At 33.5% G+C, this 24,121-nt stretch overlaps 1 protein-coding gene across 1 annotated transcript in view; it reads right to left on the reverse strand.

Moving 5' to 3' along the window:
* The window catches only part of LOC133331326 (myosin heavy chain, non-muscle), a 71,503-nt gene that overhangs the window by 26,392 nt on the left and 20,990 nt on the right, over positions 1-24,121 (reverse strand). Inside the window, exons 2-3 of the mRNA XM_061539725.1 lie at positions 19,608-19,764; positions 2,985-3,106 (exon numbers count right to left, since the gene is read on the reverse strand). Coding sequence (XP_061395709.1) covers positions 2,985-3,106; positions 19,608-19,764 — 279 coding nt within the window. The remainder of the gene's footprint in view (positions 1-2,984; positions 3,107-19,607; positions 19,765-24,121) is intronic.

Genomic DNA, 24,121 nt, shown 5'->3' on the forward strand with positions numbered 1-24,121 from the left:
TAAAGAGGACATTTTGAAGTGTGAGAGATATAGAATTGAAGAGGTCGGAATTTGTTAAAAGAAAAAGCCGTCAGAGGGGTTTCCGTCACAATACAAAAAATTATAGAAGTGCAGGACAGACCTACATAGGTTTTACGGCAATACTTTCGCCTTGAAATATTAAAGGAAAAATTACAATGAGAATCGCTTAATGCCTTATTAGCAGAACATTGTCAATAGAGGTCCATGTTTTAAAATAGGCCCCGCCACAATACAAAAAATTATGGGAGTGCAGGACAGACCTACATAGGTTTTACGGCAATACTTTCGCCTTGAAATATTAAAGGAAAAGTTGCAATGAGAATCGCCTAAAGCCTTGTTGGCAGAATATTGTCAATAGAGGTTCATGTTTTTAAATGGGCCCCATATAAAAACCATTGAGACGACTATTTTAGGTATTTTCAAGGTTCTGGGCACATACATAATCCAATCAACATGGCTGTAATTGGCATTCCGAGTTCTTGGCGGGTAAACAAACAATTGTTCGTTAAAATTGTCCTAAACAAGTAAAAAAGTTGTCAGTCGGTCAGATATATACCCTCAGCCTATGGTTTGTGGAGTTTTTTTTTTTTTTTTTTTTTGAATTACACACATGTTAGATTATTCGTAGGAAGAATATGTGTTTATCAAAGAGGTTTCAAATTTATGTTTATCAAATCGGTTATTCAATTCGCTTCAAATTAAATTTACAATTTTATGCAGGAGAAGACCGGCGATTCCCATTTTCGTGCTTGATCTACTCTTGTTAAATATAATAGGTTTGTGTAAATGTTGGTTCAAATCAGACATTCCCATCACCTGATATTGGATTTATAAATATTAAAAATTTTGACTATTTGTGGACTTTGACTCTCTGGGCTTGATTGCTAAATGATTGACCAATGTTTGGTTCAAATCGAGCACTCCATTCGCCTATTGGAATGGAATATCCATTCGCCATATTGGATTTATAAATATTGAAGTTTTTGACCATTCAGCTTCAAACTGGATCTAGGTTTGGTAAAGATAATAGGTCGTGCAAAGTTTGGTTCAAGTCGATGATTCCATTATCCTGAAATTTTGAACCATTTGTGGGGGAGGTACCAGAAGTAGTGGACCAACGGGTCCCATCTCTGGACTTGATATAGACTTCGTAGAAATAATGGGTTGAACAAAGTTTGGTTTAAATCGGGCATTCCATTCACTTGATATTGCCTTTATAAATATTGAACATTGAACTTTGTGGGGGAAGTGCCAGAAGGATTGGATCTATGGTACCCATCTTTGAACCTGATCTAGACAAGGCCAATATAATATATATGTGCAAAATTTGGTTGAAATCGGACATTCCATTCGCCTGATATTGAAATTATTCGTGTCTGAAACCGATTTGATCCAAAATTTGGTTGAAATCGGACATTCCATTCGCCTGATATTGAAATTATTCGTGTCTGAAACCGATTTGATCCAAAGAAACATGGGGTCTAATACCAATGAGTCACATTTTTGCCCTAGCAAAGTATATATACCCTCATTTGCATTAAGGCTGAGGGTATACAAAGGTACTGATAAGGGTCTCGTCCCCTTTTCGGTATGAAATGAAAATTGTCATTCCATTTTTTGCATTACCCCATATTAAGTCCTTCCATGCGGGACTTATTGTGGAAGTATAAAAAGTACCACCCAGCCAGTAATGAGTACTTGTTAATACATTCCAGGGCCAGGAATATTTGTCTGAATAGGCCGAATATAAGCAAAAGCTTGAATTTTTATACCTTCCTCCATAAGGTGGAGTGTATTTCAAATTTGTCATGCATGTCTGTCCGTCTGTTGAAATCGAGATCTAGAATGTTTGGTATTTAAAATGGGATATTATATCGTTCCACGTTTTGATCTATCATATAACGGTACTCCCTAATTTTCTGTATTTGGGTAATTTTTAGCATGGTTTTTAAGCGAATTGACTGCAATTTAGCACTTTGTGGAGCGAGTTGGAGCCAGTTTTTCAACCAAATTGGCAATAATTTATAATATTAAATTCTCGTCGGATAACAAATCACCTTAGCAAATATTATCGATATTGGTTTTATTTTCAGGATAGCCCCCATATAATCAAATTAGCTATAATTTAGTATTATTAATTCTCAGTCCAAAAAGTATCAATATCGGTCTACTTTAATACAATAAAAACATTTTTGACGATAAATATTTCCATTTTAATTATTGGGTCTGAAATATATATATGGAAGCCCTCGTATTATACCCACAAATAAACGTAATTCCGACGACTTGATAAATTTCCTTTTTGTACAACAATTTTTGGTATAAATAATTTCAATTCATAATAACAAATTAAAAAAAAAATATTTCTTCTACAAAAAAAGAAAAAAAAATATTGTGGGTGTCGTTGGAAAAAAAAAAACAAAAAAAAAAAATTAAAACTTTGTCAAACGCCAACTTTAGCAACAACAACGAACGAACATGGAAACGAACGTTTGAACAACAAACCACAAATTTTTGCAATTAAGAAAAATATATTTAATTATTATTATTATTAATATTTTTTGTTGTTGTCATTAATGAACTCGCCAAGAAAATAAAGCAATTAAATAAATATTTTCAACGTTTATTTAGTGAAATCGTTAAAAATCGAAAGAAAAACGACAACAAATAAAGCAAATCACGATTTAGAGAAAGAAAAAAATGTGTCTATATAAGGAAAGCACAAAAACTATTTTTGAAAAAAAATTTAACGAAATATATATCGTGAGAATTCCTTTAATAGATTTTCTTTGTTTTGCAAATAAACCTCGTTTAGGTGGTGGTTGGTGCCCTTTGGCCGAGGTGGAGGAATATTAAAGAAAATTAAATATATTGAGAAATTTCGAGAAAATAAGGCACAATTGAGTTGAACTAGACAATATTTTATTATTTATCAAAGATAATTGGGTCCATTGAATACTTACCGCACCAGAACCTTTGGGTTTGGAGGCAGCCACATAAGCTAAATACTGAATAACTTTTTTCGTATTTTCGGTTTTACCAGCACCTGATTCACCGGTACACAATATCGATTGATCTTCACGATCTGTAAAAAAGGATAAAAGATATATTCAATTATTATGGGAAGGAAAATATTATTTTAAAAAAGGAATGTAGGGATTATAGGGATCCAAAATACCTTGAACTTAACCCTTCAGCACACATATTTTGAGGGATTTTTGGGTACTGTTGAATAAAAACTTGTTTAAATCTGACTGTATGTGCTCTTCTAGATATATTTGTAGCATTGTTGCGTGACGCCATCTGACATAGAAAGTTTTAAATTTTTAGCATAAATGTACTCAGTGAGATTTGACGTACGAGCATGTGTTATGTTTTTGGGTACTCTTGATTAAAAACGCATTTAAATCAATCCTTTACTTACTGCAAGATCCAAAAAGTGGACTGATACTGATAATGCATGGTAGAGTATAAAATCCTCAAACTACTGTAATTTAGATTACAAAGTTATATGAGGGTATGCCTAAAGGGGAATCAATATTGATTACATAGTGTAGGAAATAGTGAATATTTGGGGATATCATTATATGAGGGATATGCCTAATTAATGACCGGTATATGCAAATTTTGAACTCAATATTTTAATTGCTTATCTCAATTCTTTCCTTCAGGAGGTATCACTATATTGAGGAGATGCCTAAATGTCTGCCGATATATTTCATTATAGTCATGTTTGAGTTTTTATATTGTGATAAAAAAGGCGGAATGTTTACAACAGATGGCTAAATAGTCTTTGTAGGGTAAAAATTGACTATTCCCCTTAACGACTACCCAACCGCAACACACCGAACAAATCAGATAACTATTTTAATATAAAAAGGGGGTTATATGGGGACAAGCCCTAAAAAGGGGTGAATATTAATAATTTTTGGCGGGGAGATTTGTTACCATATACGACTACCAAATACCAAATTTCAGCGAATTCGGTTGAAAAACGCCCTCAAGAACCTCAAAATATCGAAAATTGGGGGTACCCTTATATGGGGGCTACACGAAAAAATTTACCTATATTTATAATATTTGGTGGAGAGATTTGCTATCCAATAAGAACTCAAATTACTAAATTACAGGCAATTCGGTGAAAAAATCCGGTCAAAACCCCTAAAAACTGGAAATTGGGAGGTACCCTTATATGGGGGCTACCAGAAAAAATGGACCTGTATTTATAATTTTTGGTGGGGAAATTTGGTACCCAATAAGAACCCCATGCACCAAATTTCAGCGAATTCAGTTAAAAACCGCCCCAAGAACCCTAAATTAACGAAAATTGGTGGTATCCTTATATGGGGGCTACCAGAAAAAATGGACCTATATTTAAAATTTTTTGTGGAGACATTTAGTACCCAATAAGAACTCAATGTACCAAATTTCAGCGTATTCGGTTGAAAAACGCGCTCAAGAACCCCAAAATACCAAATATTGGGGGTACCCTTATATGAGGGCTACCCGAAAAAATGGATCTATATTTATAATTTTTTGTGGAGAGATTTGATACCCAATAAGAACTCAAAGTACTAAATTACAGCCAATTCGGTGAAAAAAATCCGGTCAAAACCCCCAAAAACTGAAAATTAGGAGGTACCGTTCTATGGGGGCTACCAGAAAAAGTGAACCTATATTTATAATTTTTAGTGGAGACATTTGGTATCCGAAAAGAACCCATTTTACCAAATTTCAGCGAATTCGGTTGAAAAACGCGCTCAAGAACCCCGAAATACTGAAAATTTGGGGTACCCTTATATGGGAGCTATGCCTAAACGTGGACCGATACAGCCCATCATCGAACTTGACCTGCCTGCAGACAAAAGACGACTCTATGCAAAATTTTTGCGTTCTATCTCAATTCGTTTAGACGCTAGAGTGATTACAACAGACAGACGGACATGCGGACATGCTTAGATCGTCATAGAATTTTACGCTGATCAAGAATATATATACTTTATAGGGTCGGAAATGATTATTTCGATACCCTCCATACTATGGTGGAGGGTATAAAAATCCAATGCCCAATAAGGGATTTAACGTTGCATGGCGCCATTTGACATGTTCATTGGAAATTTGGACATATTTTTAACATAAACGTACTCAGTGCGATTTGACGTACGAGGATGTGTTGTGTTATTTGCAGGCAATTTAAAAAATCCAATAATATTATGCGAACGGACAATCGGATTTGAACCAAACTTTGCGCAACCTATTACCTTTATCTAGCTTAGATCAAGTTCGAAGATGGGACCCAAAGGTCCACTCCTTTTGGTATCACCCTCACAAAATGTCAACATTTTGAAAAATTGGTGATAAAATATTAAGCGAATGGAATGTCTGATATGATCCAAATTGTGCACATCGTAACTCAGAAGATGGAGAAAAACGGTCCACCATTGTTTCTGGAACCTCCTACACAAGATGGTAAAAATGTTGCTGAAAATTTATGGTATAATATCATGCGAACATAGCAAACATGTCTAATGTTTGAAGATGTGACTTATCGGTCCACTCCTTCTAGTTGCTCGCCCAAAAAGGGTCACAATTTACAAAATTTTTATATAATATATGAAGTGAACGGAATATCCAAATATCACATCAGATTTATTTGTACCTAGCCTAGATCGAATCCAAGATGGACCCATCGATTCAGTTTTTCTGGTATCTCCCCTACAATGGGAAGATCATGTTGAAAATTTGTTATTCAAATAACATTGGCGTGGAATTTCCCATTTGATGTCAAATATGCATATCGTAATATTGGGTTGGGTAAAAAGAAATCAATTAGGCCGGTCGTCGAAAACGTCGATATATTCGGAGAAATAATCGAAGTTGACCAGCATGTTAGAAGTCATAACATCGTTCAGGAGCTAAAAATCGACTATTAAACTGTTTTAAACCATTTACACAAAGCTGGATTCAAAAAGAAGCCAATTAACAGAAAAAATGGGATGGATCGAATTTCCATCTGCTAAGCCTTGGTCAAACGGAATGTCTAGACCCATTTCTTAAACGGATGGTGACTGCAGATGAGAAATGGATAACATACGATAACCCTGTGCGAAAACGATCGTGGTCAAAGAGCGGTGAAGCACCTCAAATGGTGGCCAAACCCAGGCCAGGAAGGTTCTGCTATGCATTTGATGGGACCGGAAGAGGATTATTTATTATGAGTTTCTTCCATATGACCAAATGCTAAATTCTGATCTCTACAGTCAACAGATAGCAATTGACCAGAAACGGCCAACAGGAGAAGTGTCGTGTTGCACCAGGTCAACGCTATGCCACATACATCTACAGTGACTCACCAGAAGCTTCGGGAGATTGGTTGGGAAGTTTTAATGCATCCGCCATACAGTCCGGACTTGGCACCAAGCGATTATCATATTTTTCTTGCATTTCTAAATGTATTTAATTTATTTAACAAAAAAATGGTATCTAGGGAGGATTGTGAAAATCGACTACTAGAGTTTTTTACAAGTAGGGAGCAGGACTTCTATAAGAAAGGTATTATGCAGTTACCTTTAAAATGGCAAGAAATCATACAACAAAACGTTGCCTATTTGATCCAAATCGGACATTCCGTAGCAAGTCCTATAGTTCAAATAAAAATAATGGATTTCTTTTTCCCCAACCTAATCGTCCATGTGCTGCATTTCGAGTTTTCTCGAATGTGAAACATTTTCCCAAATTTGGTGTGCTCCATTCCGAATTCCCAAAAAAATATTGGGAATATAATTCGAGCACATATAGCCTTGTGGATTGAAAACGAAATGAGATCGTACATGTTTTTCTGAGCACGTACACCTTGATAAAGAACGCTGATGTAATATTTAATGTGTTTTTACAATATTTATTTAAAAAATAAAGTATTTACATTAGTTTTTATAATAAAATTAAAGAAAATAAAAAAGGGCTCATTTTATCAAAAACAGCGCGTAACATTTTTGAGATCAATCTGGAAACTCAACCACCATATGATCAAAATAAAAAAGAATCTATAAAAATCTACTTTTAAGATTTCCAATAATACGTTTAATAAAGTTTCTTGCAGTTGTGTGCCCTTTATTATATCGATGTTGACAAGATCCATGCTCCATTTGTTTATAGGGCGTCATCAAAAATGTTTCTAAAGCGTAACCACTGTCTCCTAGAAGCCAACTATTTTGCATACCATTTCCTCTTTTGTTAATGCTGCCTAGCTGCACTCATAAGTGAAATAAAAGCATCATGGCTGGATCCTGGTCTGCAGCTGTCCACAGCTTGCACACACTTTGTCTTCCAGGACTTTCATTACTCTCCACAATATTTTACACATTGTTGTGCGATCAACATTTATATTTGAATCATTTGCCACTACCCTCTGAAACCCACCAACAGCCAGAAATCTTTTCTGCTAACTGCAGGCTTTCGGAAATGGTACCCTTGTGTATGAAAGGACCAACTTCTCTCAAAATATCCATAAATGCTTATATTAACACGTTCCAGTATTATTAGACTTTATCTGGTAGAAACCAGGGCAAATAATAAGCCAGCAGGCATATTTTTTCTTAATTTTGTTGTTAAATAAATTGCAAATTCCAATGAAACATATGTTTTTTTATCGAACACATTTCGTAACATATTGAACACAGCTATGCTTTCGAGCCGCACTTTCGCTCGAAATTGAGCACACCATTTTGCACAACATGGGAATTTAAAAAAGTATGGGAATTCAAAAACTCTCGAAACATATCACATGGGCGAATATTGCATTATAGCGGATTTGGTTGAAAAATGTACCCAACATATCGAAATTCTGGATGTATTGTTATATGGCTGGAGGCTAGCCTCAAAAAGTGGACCAATATTCATCATTTGTATACCCCCAGCATTATAGCTAATGAGGATATATACACTTTGTTACGGCAAAAATTTGCCCTATCGAAATATTGATTTTAGACCCCATGTTTGTCTGTTTCCACCACCACCAAGAAACCCATGGTACGATCAGGAGTGTCGTAATGCTACTGACGTGAAAAACGCAGCGTATAGGGCAACCCTGCAGACAGTAGCAACACGTAACGTGATAGAGAATTATCGGGAGAAAAGGAGAGAGGAGAAACGTGTTTTCAGAAAACAGAAGAACAAGAAAAACGTGAGCGTGAGCAAATCGAGATGTACAGGAGTCAGAATGAAGTCTGGAAATTTTACCAACGAGCAAAACAGCAAACCGAAGGTTCTGGCGCAGGCACATCCTCCTGTAGAGATGAAGAAGGAAACCTGGTGACAGATACAGACAGCGTGTTGAGGATCTGGAAGGAGCATTTCGAAAAGTTGCTAGTATCAAATAGTGGCGATGAAGAAGATACCCCAGAACCAATAAGAGATGATGGTATAGAGTGTATACCACCTAGCCAAGATGAGGTCATAAAAGCAATTAATCGGCTCAAGAACAACAAAGCAGCAGGAGCCGATGGGTTACGGAGAAATTGAAATTGGGAGAAGTATTGTGATGGCCAACAGATGCTACTATGGTCTAAGTAAGCAGTTTAGAAACAAGGCCACTTCCCGCCGGACCAAACTCACACTTTACAATACGCTGATACTACCCGTGCTATTATATGGATCAGAAGCATGGGTACTTGCGCAAGTAGATGAGGCAGCTCTTGGGGTGTTTGAGAGAAAAATTCTCCGAAAGATCTACGGGCCGATCTGCGTCGACGGTGAATATCGGCGTAGAATGAACCACGAGCTTTACAATTTATACGCGGACATCGACATAATCAGTCGTATTGAGCTGCAGCGACTACGGTGGCTAGGCCATGTTGTGCGGATGAATGAAAATGCCCCAGCTCCAAGGGCATATAAAAACGAGCCTACTGATGGTTCCCGTAGAAGGAGAAGGCCACGAATTAGATGGAAAGACCAAGTAGAAAACAACATCTTAGTACGTGGTCTTCCAAATTGGTGGACATGAGCACAAGAGCGACGAGCTTGAAAATCTTTTTTAAGCTCGTCTTATGGAATAACCGTTCTGTAACAAGCCAGCTAAGTAAGTAAGTAAGTTTGTCCGTTTCAGACAATTTGGAGTCGATTAACACTCCAAACTTTCCACGTCATAATATTTATTGTAAATGTTGAAGTTAGTTCATGTTCGCAGACGGATAATATCGATTCATTCCTTCTCCCACGCAAAATTGTCAAAATTTTGTTATATATAATGCGAACAGAGCATTGGAGGGTGTCTCAATCGGGGTGGAAAAATTGTTCAACAATTGGTTTTGAGCCTAATGTAATGTAGTGTATAAACTCAGCTGGAGAATACTTTTTAAAAATAATAAAACCCATTTTCTGGATATATATTAACATTTTCATTATTAGGTCACATAAATATGTAGAAACCCTCCTATCAGAGAGTTCAATATATCGACCCTTAATGATGCCCATGTGGAACTTAATCCCATATTCAATTTGAACTTCAAAAATCTTCTTAAGTTCATGAATACTGTTTTTTGTAATCTCCTTTTTCGAGTCTTTTGTTGTTGTTATTGATTGCTGGCTATTGGTATGCGGCTGTAGTGCTACTGCGGGCTGGTTGGCTTGCTGGCTCGCTGGGGTGTGTCTGGTATTCAATTTCAAATTCAATAATGAAATATCTTCATAATCTCTACTTTTTGTGCATCTGAAGTGATTGTTGTTGCTGCTGCTGGTATTGACGTATCTCATTGCCAGATATTTTTTCCGATGACCAGCAGGCAGCAGCAGCAATGGGAAAGTAATTAAGTAGAAATGTAGCCTTGGTGTGGTGTTGTGTTCACAAACACACAAAAATACCAACAAAAAGGGTCAATAACATGAAGTTATTTTCGTTTTGTTTTCTTTTTATCAATTCCATCAACTTTTCATTTGGAAACAACAAATTTCTCGATGGCATGCCAAGTTTAATTTTTGGTTAAGAAATTATTTTTAAAGTTTTAAAGAAGGTGGTAAAAAAAAAACTTCATAACAAAACTAGGTTAAATGCAATGAAGATGATGTCAGTTTTACAAAGGTGGGTGGGGGCTACCGCACCCCCATCCCCACCATCATGTGGTTAGGTTGTGCATTACCCTTTTAGCACCTAAACATAATGGAGTGGTCACTCCCTGGTTCCTGTTCTATATTTTCCTGCAGACCATCACCATCACCACCACCACAACAACAAAACAAATTTGTATAATGGAAAATCGTATATTGTTGTTGTGTAGCTTGTAAAGATATGTTGGAATGACTCATCGTCGCTGTCTCCACAATTTGTTAGCTGATATATTGCAGGGTTTTTAAAAGGAAATAATAAAAAAATGAACTTCCAGAAAGCATTGATATCAACGCAACTTGTTTTCCCCCGAAACCTTGCCGCCAATCCCTTTTTTTCTCTCACTATCTCCATTGCGAATGATGGCGATGGTGGTGGTGGTGTTAAAGCTTTGCTTTATAACTATGACTTGTCCGGCGTTTTGTTGTTGCTTGGTTGGCTGGTTGGTCATTTTTTTCCCTGCATGTTAATATCAGCAACATTTCTCTGGATATATATCGGCGAGCTGATGAGTCATTATGTAAATCGCGAAATGTGAAATGTTACACTTATCACATGCCGACTGTCACTACTCGCAAACGTTTGGTGCTCTGCAGGGCGTTGAGGGTTAATCATATCAGACACATTATAGTTTCTGGAGTTTTTGTTGTAGTTTTTGATTTTAAGCCTTAAGGCTTTAATGCGATCAACAATGTGAACCAAATCCACTCGCTCGATTTAGAAATGTCCGTCCGTCAAACTATGTTGATCAATTTAAAAAATGTTAGGGAGTTTGATAGAAGATTCCACTCATAAATTCCGAATTAGCAAACCTGATAAAACCACAAAATAACATAAAAAACCATGTCTAATATATGCTATATATGAGGTTATACACGGCCGAACTACACTGACTCGAACTTATCCAAGTCGAAGTTTCCATAAGTCAATCTTTATATCCTCATCCTTATGGTTAATTAGGGTATATACACTTTGATACGTAAAAAATGTGCCTCATCGAAATATTGGTGGTGTCAGACCCCATGTTTCCTTTGGGCCAAATCCGATTCAAGGCAATTTAAAGTCGATTTACAAATGTCCGTCTGGTGTACACGACAACTTTCGAAGGGAGTAACCGAAACTTTGCACATCGTAATATTTTTTCCAAACTTAGTTTAAGTACGAAGATGGGGAATATCGGTCCACACTTTCTGGTACCTCCCACACAAAATGGTCAAAATTGTGCTAAAAATTAATATTATAATAACATGCAAACGGACTGTCCGATTTGAACCAAACTTTGCACAACCTATTATCTTTACCAAGCCTAGATCAAGTTCGAAGATGGGACCCATTTGTTCACTCCTTCTAGTATATCACCCACAACATTTTCAAAATTTATAAATTCAATATATGGCGAATGGAATGTCCGGCGATTGAACCAAATTTAGCACAACCTATTATCTTAAACAAAATTAGATCAAGTCCGATGAAAGAAAACATTGGTCCACTCCTTCTGGTACTTCATAAATCCAATATCAGGCGAATGGTATATCCGATTTCGTCCAAATTTTAAACATCGCAATTTTTTTCTTTCAGACTCAAATTAAGTTCGAAGATCGGGAAAATCGGCCCACTTCTTGTGGTACCTTGCCCACAAAATGATCCAAATTGTGTGGAATATGCATATCACGCGAACAGGGCATCCGATTAAAATGAAAACAAAAAACACAGCCTAATATTTTAAGCATTTCGGTATAATGATGGAATACGGGACTTATTGGTCCACTCCTTCTAGTACCTCTCCCACAAAGGCTCAACATGTTGAATTTTTATAAATCCAATATTAAACGAATGAAATGTCCGATTTGACCCAAGCTTTATACACTTTTACTGAATCATCTATTGACTTTAAAACCACAAAAAATAAATTTTTAAAACCCCGAAAATATGGTTTGAATACCAAATTGGATTTTCAGTTTTATGTGCCACCACATCTCCATTATATAATTTGTGACACAAATAATGATCTTTGTTGGTGGTGTAACAAAAATTGCAAAAATCCGGTTAAATCCAGTCTTACCCTTCTGAAAACTAAACCACGGCGAAGAAACAAATTCAATTTGAAATCATCACCTGTAATTGCTGGAATGCGTGTCTGCCTACCTACCTTTCAAATAGCAACTCTTGAACATACGAAGTGCTATCAAAGACTTCCTTTATACGCAAGTTACCTCCCACACCCTCTCATCAACAATAGCCGCCATTATTTAAATGAAGTCATAAAAAAAAAGTTACGTTACGCTTTGAAGAAAGCCAAGCTTTTCATATCAATGATGATGAGTGAGTAGTGGTGGGGGGAGTTGATTCGGTTTGATTTGGCTTTTTGGTATGCATTCGTCACTTTTATAACAACTTGACAATAGTTTTGTTATAACGTGTTGTTGTTGTTGTTGTTCAACAACAAAACATGTGCGAATGAATCATATATTGACACGTTAACATATTCAAGAAAAAGAGTTAATTTTTTATTTTCTTTTTTGTTATTTTTGTTGTATTTCCAATTAGGGCCATTCCGATAGTTTCCGACAAAAAAGAAATAGCTGCGGATTTATCGAAAGGTGTTAAAAATGTAGTAAAGTAGCCTAACTAATTTGACATGACTAATCGATTTGCTGCGATTTGCGCATATTTTTCTATTAATCATGAAGTAATTACTTCAATATTATTAAAAAAATGAAGACTCGAAGCTTGAATGAAGCCAAGATCTTCACAGAAGATCAACGAATCTTCTAGTTCATAGAACAACAAATACGTCCAAAAACAAATTTCGAGGAAAAACAAAGCGGGTTTGGAACAACAAATACGTAAAATAAAGTTTTGAAAAAAATTAACCGGTTTTCTAAATTTTTAAACCGGATACTTTGATAATACCTTTCAATACCTTATATACATGCCATTAGAAAACTAGCAAAAAAACGTGCTAAATTTATTGAACATGACTTTTAACAGTTTTTTTATCTGAATTTCCGATTTAAAAATTTAGAAACCCTGTTCTTTTTTCTTCGATTTTTATTTATTTATTGTTTTTTTAAGTATTTGGCATGGCTTTATATGTTGTTAGAAAACAATTTTTGTAGAACATTACGAGAATGAACCAGTAAGGAAAGTAGTAAAGTCGGGCCGATTATATGATACCCTTCACCACTTGGGTATATTCTACATATGGGAATTCTCAATTTTCTTTTAAAATTCCAATTAAAAAAGTTGATCTTTATCAATAAATGAACCGAATAACATCAATAACATCCATACACATGCCTTTCTGCAACCTATGCTAAATTTCAATGCAAATCGAATCAATCGCACACTTGATATACACTACTCGGTAATATCAAGCAGACACCCGTTCGAAATATATATGGAAGCTATGTCTGCATATGCACACATTTCACAAAAAAAAGCCATTCTAGTCTCAATTGGATACGTTTTGCAAATGTTAGTGTCAATCGGACAAACTTTTGGAGTTTGGTGCACCATTTACCTCAAATCGGACGAACATATATAGTATGTGGCAAATATATCTAAATCTGAGCCAAACTAACACACATCACTCAAGACTTAATTCAGTACGCTATGCCAAATTTCGTGCAAATCGAACGATATATATTGACTTTGGTGCACCATTTATATTAAATCGGATGAAAATATTTATGGGAACTATATCTAAATCTAGACCGATTTTCAGGGAACTTAACACACATCATTATAGACCTAATCCATTTCGCTATGCCAAATTTCGGGCAAATCAAAAGATATATAGGGACTTTGGTACACCATTTACCTTAAATCGGACGAATATATACATACGGGAGCTATATCTAAATCTGAACCGATTTTCAGGAAACTTAACACACATCATTCTAGACCTAATTCATTACGCTATGCCAAATTTCGTGCAAATTGAAAGAAACATAGGGACTTTGGTACAACATTTACCTTAAATCGGACGAAAATATATATGGGAGCTATATCTAAATCTGAAACGATTTCCAGAAAACTTAACACACATCATTCTAGACCTAATCCATTTCGCTATGCCAAATTTCGTGCAAATCGAAAGGTATATTGGGACTTTGTACACCATTTACATTAAATCGGACGAAAATATATATGGGAGCTATATCTAAATCTGAACCGATTTTTCTCAATTTCAATGGGGTTCGTCCTCGGGCCATAAAAATTACATTTGCGAAATTTTATCCAAATCGGATGATAAATGCGACCTGTACTTTGTTTACAATTTAACATCGACAGACGGACGGACGAACGGACATGCATAAATCAACTCAGAAAGTGATTCTATGAATATTCTCAAAATGAACCATGGGTCTATCTCGTTTCCTTTTGCCTGTTGCAAACATATGCACAAAGACATAATACCCGTACCACAGTGTTGGGAAGGGTATAAAATCACTCTTGTGATAATTGGAGTTCGGTTGAATGAACACAGGACGAAAAGGACACACAAAGCATCAAGTTAGAAGGACGAATTTTTTTACAAAAAATCCGCATTCGATTTCACTGAAGAAATGTAATCTAAAACCAGTGAGCGGAGCAGTATAGTCGGACGGGCCGACCAAGTCTTGCTTTCGAAGTCTTGCATATTTTCCAAAATATTTTTTCTTGAAGTGAATTTTTACGCCATAAAATAAAAAATTGGTCACTTTAGGTTTTGGCTGATTTGACCCTCGGAAAATTGACCGATCATCATCTTAACAGCCGATGTAAGTATTTGATGAGATCAAAACAGGCATGCTTATTCTTAGGCCCGATCCTCTTCTCCATGTAAAATTTTACGATGTTCGGACCATAACTGCGGCCTCTGGAGCGACCAGAAAAACCGACAAAAATTTAGTATTTGGTCCATTTCATCCCCTAAATATTAACCGATCTTTTCCAAAAACAATAGGGGTCTTCATTGGCCAGAACCCATTCTACATGCAAAATTTCGTGAAGATTGGTCCATAACTGTGGCCTGTATCGTGTTTACAAATTATAATGGACAGACGGACGGACACACATGTTTAGATCGACTCAGCTAGTCGAGATATGACGATCGGTATACTTAAAGGTGGGTCTAGGACCAATATTTCGCTGCGTTACAAACTTTTGGGGCCGCACAAAGCTATAATACCCTGACAACATAGTTGTGTAGGGTATAAAAAATCATACAATAGTTACAAATCAAAATAGGAAACTATGCCATCGGGTAGAATAGGGTCGGTCACAACAAGTTTCTGGAATATCGGTTTATAAAAGAAAAACCCAAAATGTCATGAGAAGATTTTGTATCTATCGAAGATTCTCAGTAGTAGATCAACCAATTTAAAACCAATTATTAAGCCACCAATTTTGCTCATCCATTCAAATATATTCTGACAGTCGATTTAACATTTTTTTTTTTTCATTTTATTTTTGACCGCATTTCAATGTTGAAGACAATTTGCCAAATAAAGATAACAATTTGTTTAATTGTTATTTAGCTAGGCACGCACATTTAGATTTGACGGCAGAATTGTTTTGTCTTGAACATAAATTAAAATAAATTTACGAAACGGCTAACATTTTAATTAAGAAATAAACAATTTTGAAATTAAGAAGAATTCGGCTAGATAAACATAAAGTGAAGGGGGAAGATAAAATATTAAACAAAAATATTTTCTACAAGTAAAATATTTCATAAGTTCACTAGGAAGAGAATAGCTTTCAAGGGTCTCAAATACACCCCGAATCGTGGATCTATGAGTATGAGCTCGAATCAAAGCAGCAAACGACAGTGTGGATCTTCGAATTTATTTTATTGCATTATTTATAGTCAATTTGATATTGGGTCTATATTGACATTTATGTGAAGAGATATTTTAACCAATAAGATGATCCAACTGGAGCTATAAATCAATGGAAGATCATATCCGAAGGTTAGTTGCATAAATGGTACTCAACTCTATCCTCCTCCTTCTATACTCTGATCATAGTATGCCGTGAGATTCTCTACACATTTTTTAAGAGAAAAGTCCCAAAATATCTTAAATCTCTAAGGTATTATTAAATTCAAATGTGAAATACTTAAAAAAAATATTTACATTGCTCCTAAAAAGTTTCATATAAAAAATGCGGTCTCAGGTCCTATAAATTTTAAAAAGTTGAATTTTTTTTCTGTTGCAAATTGTACGATAAAAATTAATATCTTCCACAACTTCCAACTAACTTCTTGTGATAAAGTGAATATAACAACACTAAAATTAAATCATCAAAATAACAAAATTCCTATAACTTTATCTTATCAGAGGAGAGTTCGTACAACCCCGCGTCCGACTTCATCTATCTCTCTGACAAACAAAATAAATACCTTAGGCAGTTGGTCATTAGGCAAAAAATACAGATATTTTCCCTCTAAGTTAACTACTGAAGAGGTATAGGTAGGTTGGTTATTGTCCAAATAGGAAAGAAAGAGATGGCATGATCGATTCCCTATATTACTACTCTGAGATACGTATTCAAAAAAAAAGAGAGCATTTTCAGACGTAATACATTTAAAAATAAATAAATTATTTGTTGAGCTTACGTGCATAGATATTATTTTTTGTCGTTTGTTTAGATAAAAATCCAAATTAAATAAAAAATGGTTGATTGTATACAGTTAGTGTCAAAAGTGAGAAGAATATATTAATTTTTATAAACTATATAAATATATAATTTTATATATAAATATTGTAAAAGAAATTAAATTAAATTGAAAAAAATTTTTTTGTGTAAAAAAGGATAACATATTTTTTATAAAAAAAGGTTTCTGCAAAAAATATATAATCAAATATTTTTTATAAAAACAAAATAATTTTTTTTTAAATATAAATTCCACATAAGGTCAACGACATAGGTGAAAAATCAATTCTTTAACGGTAGTTTTTCTTTTTGTTGTCCCATTTTCGCGTGGAGATTAACTTGGGCATATATTTATTAGTTTTATAGTGTCATTTGTCGTAAGTGTGAACGCTGTTAGCTAAAACAATATCAACAATAAATATTAAATTCAAATAAAGTAATATCTTACTAAGAATTACATATATAAACATATATATATATATATAACAACAGAATCCCGTGGTAAATGCATTTAAATTTGATAATCTTGAGATGACAAACTCAAATAAAACAAAGTTTGTCTTCTATCTCCATCGACAAATTTTGTATCCGTCACGCACATGTTACATTCTTCCTCAATAAGTTGATTTAGAACCGGATTTACAGGCAAAAATTTCGCCCATAACTGCATAATGATTTACTAAAGGTCTTGGGGCCACACAAAGGTATAATACCCTGACAACATTGTTGTGCGGTGTATAAGAAGAATTAGCATTTTTGAAACATTCTGTTTTGAATTTAATTTTTTAGTACATGTACGTACGGTGTGTGAAAGTTAAAAAAATATATGTTCGACATTTTTTTTCACAAAAAACTTAAATGTCAATATAATCTGGAATAACCCATTATAGCTGTAAAAAATCCGCAATTTTATCTCCATATCTAAGTCGGGACCGATTTTCTCAAAAAATGGCATACATCACACTAGGCTCAATTCAGTACGTTATGCCAAATTTCGTGCAAATCGAAACATATATAGGGACTTTGGTGCACCATTAACTTAAAATCGGACGAAACTATATAAGGGAGCTATATCTAAATCTGCCCCGATTTTCACGAAACTTGGCAGACATCACTCTAGGCTCAATTCACTCTAGGCTCAATTCAGTACGTCATGCCGAATTTCGCGCAAATCGAAGTATATATAGGGACTCTGGTGCACCTTTTACATGAAATCGGGCGAAACTATATATGGGAGCTATATCTAAATCTGAAGCGATTTGCATGAAACTCGGCAGACATCACTCTAGGCTCAATTCAGTACGTTATGCCGAATTTTGTGCAAATCGAAAGATATATAGGGACTTTAATGCTCCATTTGCATGAAATCGGACGAAACTATATAAGGGAGCTATATCTAAATCTGGCCCGATTTCAAGAAATTTGGCAGACATCACTCTAGGCTCAATTCAGTACGTTATGCCAAATTTCGCGCAAATCGAAGAATATATAGGGACTTTGGTGCACAATTTACCTTAAATCGGGCGAAAATATATATGGGAGCTATATCTAAATCTGAACCGATCTTTCCCAATTTCAATAGGGTTCGTCCTTGGGCCAAATAAGTGACTTGTGCCAAATTTCATCCAAATCGGATTATAAATGCGACCTGTACTTTGTTTACAATTTAACATCAACAGACGGACAGACGGACGGGCGGACATGTATAAATCGACTCAGAAAGTGATTGTATGCATATTCTTAAAAGGAACTATGGGTCTATCTCGTTTCCTTTTGCCTGTTACAAACATATGCACAAAGACATAATACCCTGTACCACAGTGTGGTGAAGGGTATAATAATATATTTAAAAAACTATAAAAACATATTTAAAAAAATATTTTCCATTAAAAAAATATAAAATATATTTTATTAAAAAATAATATATATATATATATATATATATATATTTCATTTTTAATATGTTTTTTAAATTTTTAATCCAAAACAAGCAAAAAAAGTATCACACAGTTGTGCCTCAGCTTATGGTATGCGGAAGTTTAGTGTTGAGTTGGACCACATTTTCTTAAATCTATAATTTTTTAAAAATTGCCTAATTGCCCTAAATCTATATTTTGTACAAATATTATGGCCTGTCGTTTTTAGATGACACAGGATTTACTATTCCCTTTATGTAAGGCACCATCTGTGGGGAGGTACCAGAAGCCTCATGTGTCCCATCTTCTGAGTATTTAGCTCGTTTCATATAAGATTTATAGCTTTTTACCCTTCGTGGGGGTAGGTACCCTTCGTGGGGTAGGTACTAAAAGGAGTGGATCGATAAGTACCATCTTCCAGCATCATAAAGGCTTGGTTAAAATATTAGGTTGTGCAAAGTTTGGTTCAAATCGGATAGTCCATTCGTATATTATTAATAAATTTATTTCGGGAAAATTTGTGGGGGTATAGACCGATGGGGGTCTCATCTTAGGACTTAAGATTTATAGTTGGTAACAATACGACGACGTGGGCATTAAATTCGATAGATATTTGATTCAAAAATTGTTAACGGTACCAGATGGAGAGGATCGATTTTTATACTTCTTTAAAAAAAAATATTTTCAAGACCTTTATTATTCACATAAAAAACTATTTTCCTAATTTTTTTTCTAACACTTTTGACACTAACTGTATTGTATATTTGACTACAAAATACCACATCTACTGATAAAAAAAAACGAAACGAAACAGAATTTCAGTAGCATTAACTTGGAATTAAAATATAAATTACATTTATTTAACACACAAATAACCAAGTGAAGAGATAAATAAATATTTTTTCTATTTCAGTTAAACTTACCCTGCAACATAGATCTGTAGGCGGTGTCTGTTATGGCAAAGACATGTGGTGGCACTTCGTGTCTTTTAATGCCCTTATACCGTTCCATAATTTTTTCCGTGTAAATTGGTAATTTCTTATAGGGATTAACAACAACGCAGAAAAGACCGGAATATGTCTGCAAAAAAATAAACAACAACATAGAAATAAGTATATAAATAGAGAACAAGAGAGATTAATATTTTATTACAAAAAAAAGAAATACCAGAAAAATGATTACAAATAAGCAAAAATAAAAAAGAGAATAGTGATAAGTAAAAATAAAAATAATAATAAAAATGTTGAAAGTATAAAAAATATTTATGCATGAATTATTTTTATATTAAAAATACATACATATATACTTATGTAGGGAAGTTGATTATTGTGTATCTGTATTGTATTAAATCATAAAAAATATATGCATACATTAAAGTTTAATAACCCACAACAAATTATGAACAAAATGTTATAATTATGTTTGTAACAAATTTGGAGGCATTAAACAATTTTAAACAAAGCATTACTATTTTGGAATATGTAGATATTTATGCTTCGTTTTTATACCCTACACAACTATGTTGTCAGGGTATTATAGCTTTGTGCAGCCCCAAAAGTTTGTAACACCGCGAAATATTGGTCCTAGACCCACCTTTAAGTATACCGATCGTCATATCTCGACTAGCTGAGTCGATCTAAACATGTGTGTCCGTCCGTCCGTCTGTCCATTATAATTTGTAAACACGATACAGGCCACAGTTATGGACCAATCTTCACGAAATTTTGCATGTAGGATGTTCTGGCCAAGGACCCCTATTGTTTTTGGGAAAGATCGGTTAATATTTAGGGGATGAAATGGACCAAATACTAATTTTTTTCCTTTTTTTTTTTTGCATGGAGAAGGGGATCGAGCCAAAGAATAAGCATGCCTGTTTTGATAAAGATCGGTCAATATTTATCGGGTCAAATGGACCCAGATTTTTGTGTGAAAAATGACAAAATTTGTATTCTATAGCGTATATATTTACCCCTAAAGGACATAGACCCGAGAAGTTGATATTATATCTAAGAGGAGTGGTTGACCTTTAAATTAATACCAATTATATCTTTGAATGTTCTCGGATGTGGGAGTTACACCTAAATATTTACTGGTATCTGGTATCTATACCGCTGATCGCTTTGAAATGTTCCATGTGGTTCCAGTTATGGTCAAGGACAACGCTTATAACTTTCGGTGATGATTTTTAAATGAAGTGGACCGAAAACTTAATTTTTTGTGTTATTTTCGAATCGATCTATAGACCACAAATGAAAGTCGTACATCACAACACAACCCACTGTGAAGGGAATCTGGACAATAGCTGTATTGAATACTCGTAATATTCGGAAAATATGTCAGTGTGAGGAAGAGGTGCTGTTTATCTCTAATCGGCCAAGGCGGTGCAAATATCACGAAAATTTGAGTTCCGTGGTAGTTGTGTAGGGTATCGAATGGTCGGCCCCGTCCGACTATACTGCTCCGCTCACTGGTTAGTTTTGAGTTTTTTTTATTTTCAATTTTAAATTCAAAAGAAAACAAATGTGTTTCAAACCAATCTATTCGCAGGGGAATTAGAGCATGTCACTTATTCTGCTGAAGTTTTACGATAGAAAAATTAAAAACAATTTTAAAGAACTTAAATAAATTTGTAATTTTGGAAGTCATGTGTCGGGCTTTTCAAGGGAATGATAAGAAAATAAATAAATAAGTTCTCTATTCTGTAAAATGCTTCTTTAAAATAGACTTTTCGAAGACTCTATTTAGATATTTGCATCAGAACAGATTATTTTCTATATAACATTTGGTACAATTTTTATTTTGTTTATTATTTTTTAACTTAATTTTGTTCAGTATTAGAGCCATTTTTCTAACTTCATAGTTGATCGTTAATATTTCAAATTTTCAAAATGATATCATTAATGGTTCTATATGTGTAAATACCTACATTTTGCATGTATATATGTATGTTTGCATTGAGGTCTAACCTTTTTTTTCGAAAAAAACAAAAACGATAACAAATAAAAGCTGATGGTGTCAACAAAACAAAAAAGCGAAACGAAGACCAACAAAATATTTTTCATAGCTGAATTGCTGAAGTTTTAAGAAATGGGCCTGATATCACGTATAATGAGTTTTATTTTGTTGCTTTTCGCGGAATGATGACTTCATTTTCAGTTTTGACTTCAAATGAATAATGACACAGTTTATAATGGGGAGACATAAATTGAAATTGAAAAAAATTATTTTTTTAAAATTTTTGTGGGACAAGGATAAATTTTGAAAATAAAACAGAGTTTGAAATATATTGTTTTTACCCTGAGCATTATGGCTATTCTAAACTCGATACTACTCTATACTCCGTGCTATTCTATACTATATACTCTCTTCTATACCCTGTATAGAATAGACACAGTATAGAATAGAGTGTAGAATACTACATTCTTTTCTATACTTTTTTCTATACTCTTATTTGTTGATATTTATAAAATTTGTTATTATTTATAATTTTTGTTCATATTTATAAATTATTTTACATTTATTTTTTAAATATTTTCTTATTTTTTTACTTAATTTTTTAATTAATATTAGAATTATTAGATTATGTTCACTAAATTATTTTTTTCACATTATTTGGTTATTTTATATTTGTTACATTATTATATATTATTAATTTGTCTTTATTTAAATTATTTATATTATTTTAATATATTTTGTGTTAATTTGTTATTTTTTTAAATATATTTTTTAAATATATTTATATATTTTATTATTTTTTAATATATTTACTTTTATGTAATTATTTTTAAAAATATTTTAATTAATTTTATTCCAAATAAAAAATTTTAATAGTTGTTATATATTATAATTTATTCTATCACCCCAAAACTATATGTCTGTCTGCCTTTTCGCATAAATTGTTTGAGGTTTTTTTAGGAATTGTACTTATTTTTATTTTAAATATTTTTAATTCCATTTATCAAATTTATTTTTTAATTTTTTTTTAGTTTATTTAATTTTTATTTTTAATTCATATTCTTTTAATTTTTATTGTATATTATATTTTTGGTTTTAATTTATTTTTGTTGATATGTATTTTTAAATATATATTTTTTTAATAATTAATCTTATTTTTTTAAAATATTATTTTTTTTTTTTTATTTTTTTTTTTTTTTCTTTTTTTATTTTTTATTATTTTTTTTTATTTTTTAATCCTTTTTTTATTTTTTTAATAATTTGTTTTATTTAATTTTTTAAAAATTTTTTTAATATTAATATTATATTTTTTAATAATTAATATTATATTTATATTTTAAATAATTTATATTATATATATATATATATGGGCAATATTGCCAATTTTTTAACATAGCTGAAGCGGAGGTTCACCCCTTTATAACTCGGGAACTATTTAAGAATATGAAAAAAAGTGAATAGTTTTGGGTTAATTGATCTGTCGTTACAAACTGTTCATGATATTGATTTCCAAACTTTATTTTGGTGGAAGCTGTGTCTACTTTAATGTAAAAAAATGTGTAAAAACAGGTTGAGGCAAACCAGTTTTTTTATGTTCTCTACCGATTTGTGACTAAGCCACTCTTTGCACGGCCTTCGTGTCAAAATAAAACTAGAAACCAACAAAATGGGGACTACACCCCCTTTGTATCATTTTTCAAAATTTTAACTGCATCTACCTTTAAATGATGCTGACATTTTGAAGCTCGATTTTGAGTGTTTTTTTAATTTTACTTCTAGCTTTAATACGCAAACGGGAATTTCTAAAAACCGATTATAAGATTATTTTAGTCGCGAATCTGCGTAATTTGATATGTATTTTGTGTATGTAGTATGCACAGCTTCAGAGTAATACTCATCCGAAAGTGCGAATTTTGTGCGATCAAATTTCTAAAAAACCTATTTTTCGGGCCAAATTTTTAGATCTGTCAACTGAATGATATGGGTAGCCGCGATCAATAAGGTTTTTTCCGTTTCGGATGATATAAAATCTTTTTCGTGAAAATCCATCTACTAGAACGGCGGGAACTGACCTTCCAAAAACACGAAATTTGGCAAAAAATGTTTTTGAAAATATCGCGGATTTATTTGCGTTTTCTGTGTATCATTTCCGCTTCAATAAATGACCTCATACGGATTTTGATCTTTTTCGAAAAGTGAACTTTAAAAACTTCAGCCGAAAGAGAGATGTACGCAATTTATCTCAAAAATAGATTGTGCTGGCACATCCATGGTTCTTAATGGACCACATTGAAATCAGTATAGATCGATGTATTTTTTTAGGGTGCACACCGAAATCGGATGCGCGTTAATGGCATATGGAGTTTTCGGAAATTATTCGCGTTTTACGGTTTTTTGGGTACTTCAATGTAACGTGCGGCACATCTCAGCCGTCATATAAAATTTCGCAAAATATATATGGATTGGAAGATAAACTTCAGTA

The sequence above is a fragment of the Musca vetustissima genome, unplaced genomic scaffold, assembly GCF_032173495.1.
Source record: "Musca vetustissima isolate MV318-11 ecotype Yass unplaced genomic scaffold, APGP_CSIRO_Mvet_v1 utg72488, whole genome shotgun sequence".
In the NCBI taxonomy this organism is placed as follows: domain Eukaryota; kingdom Metazoa; phylum Arthropoda; class Insecta; order Diptera; family Muscidae; genus Musca; species Musca vetustissima.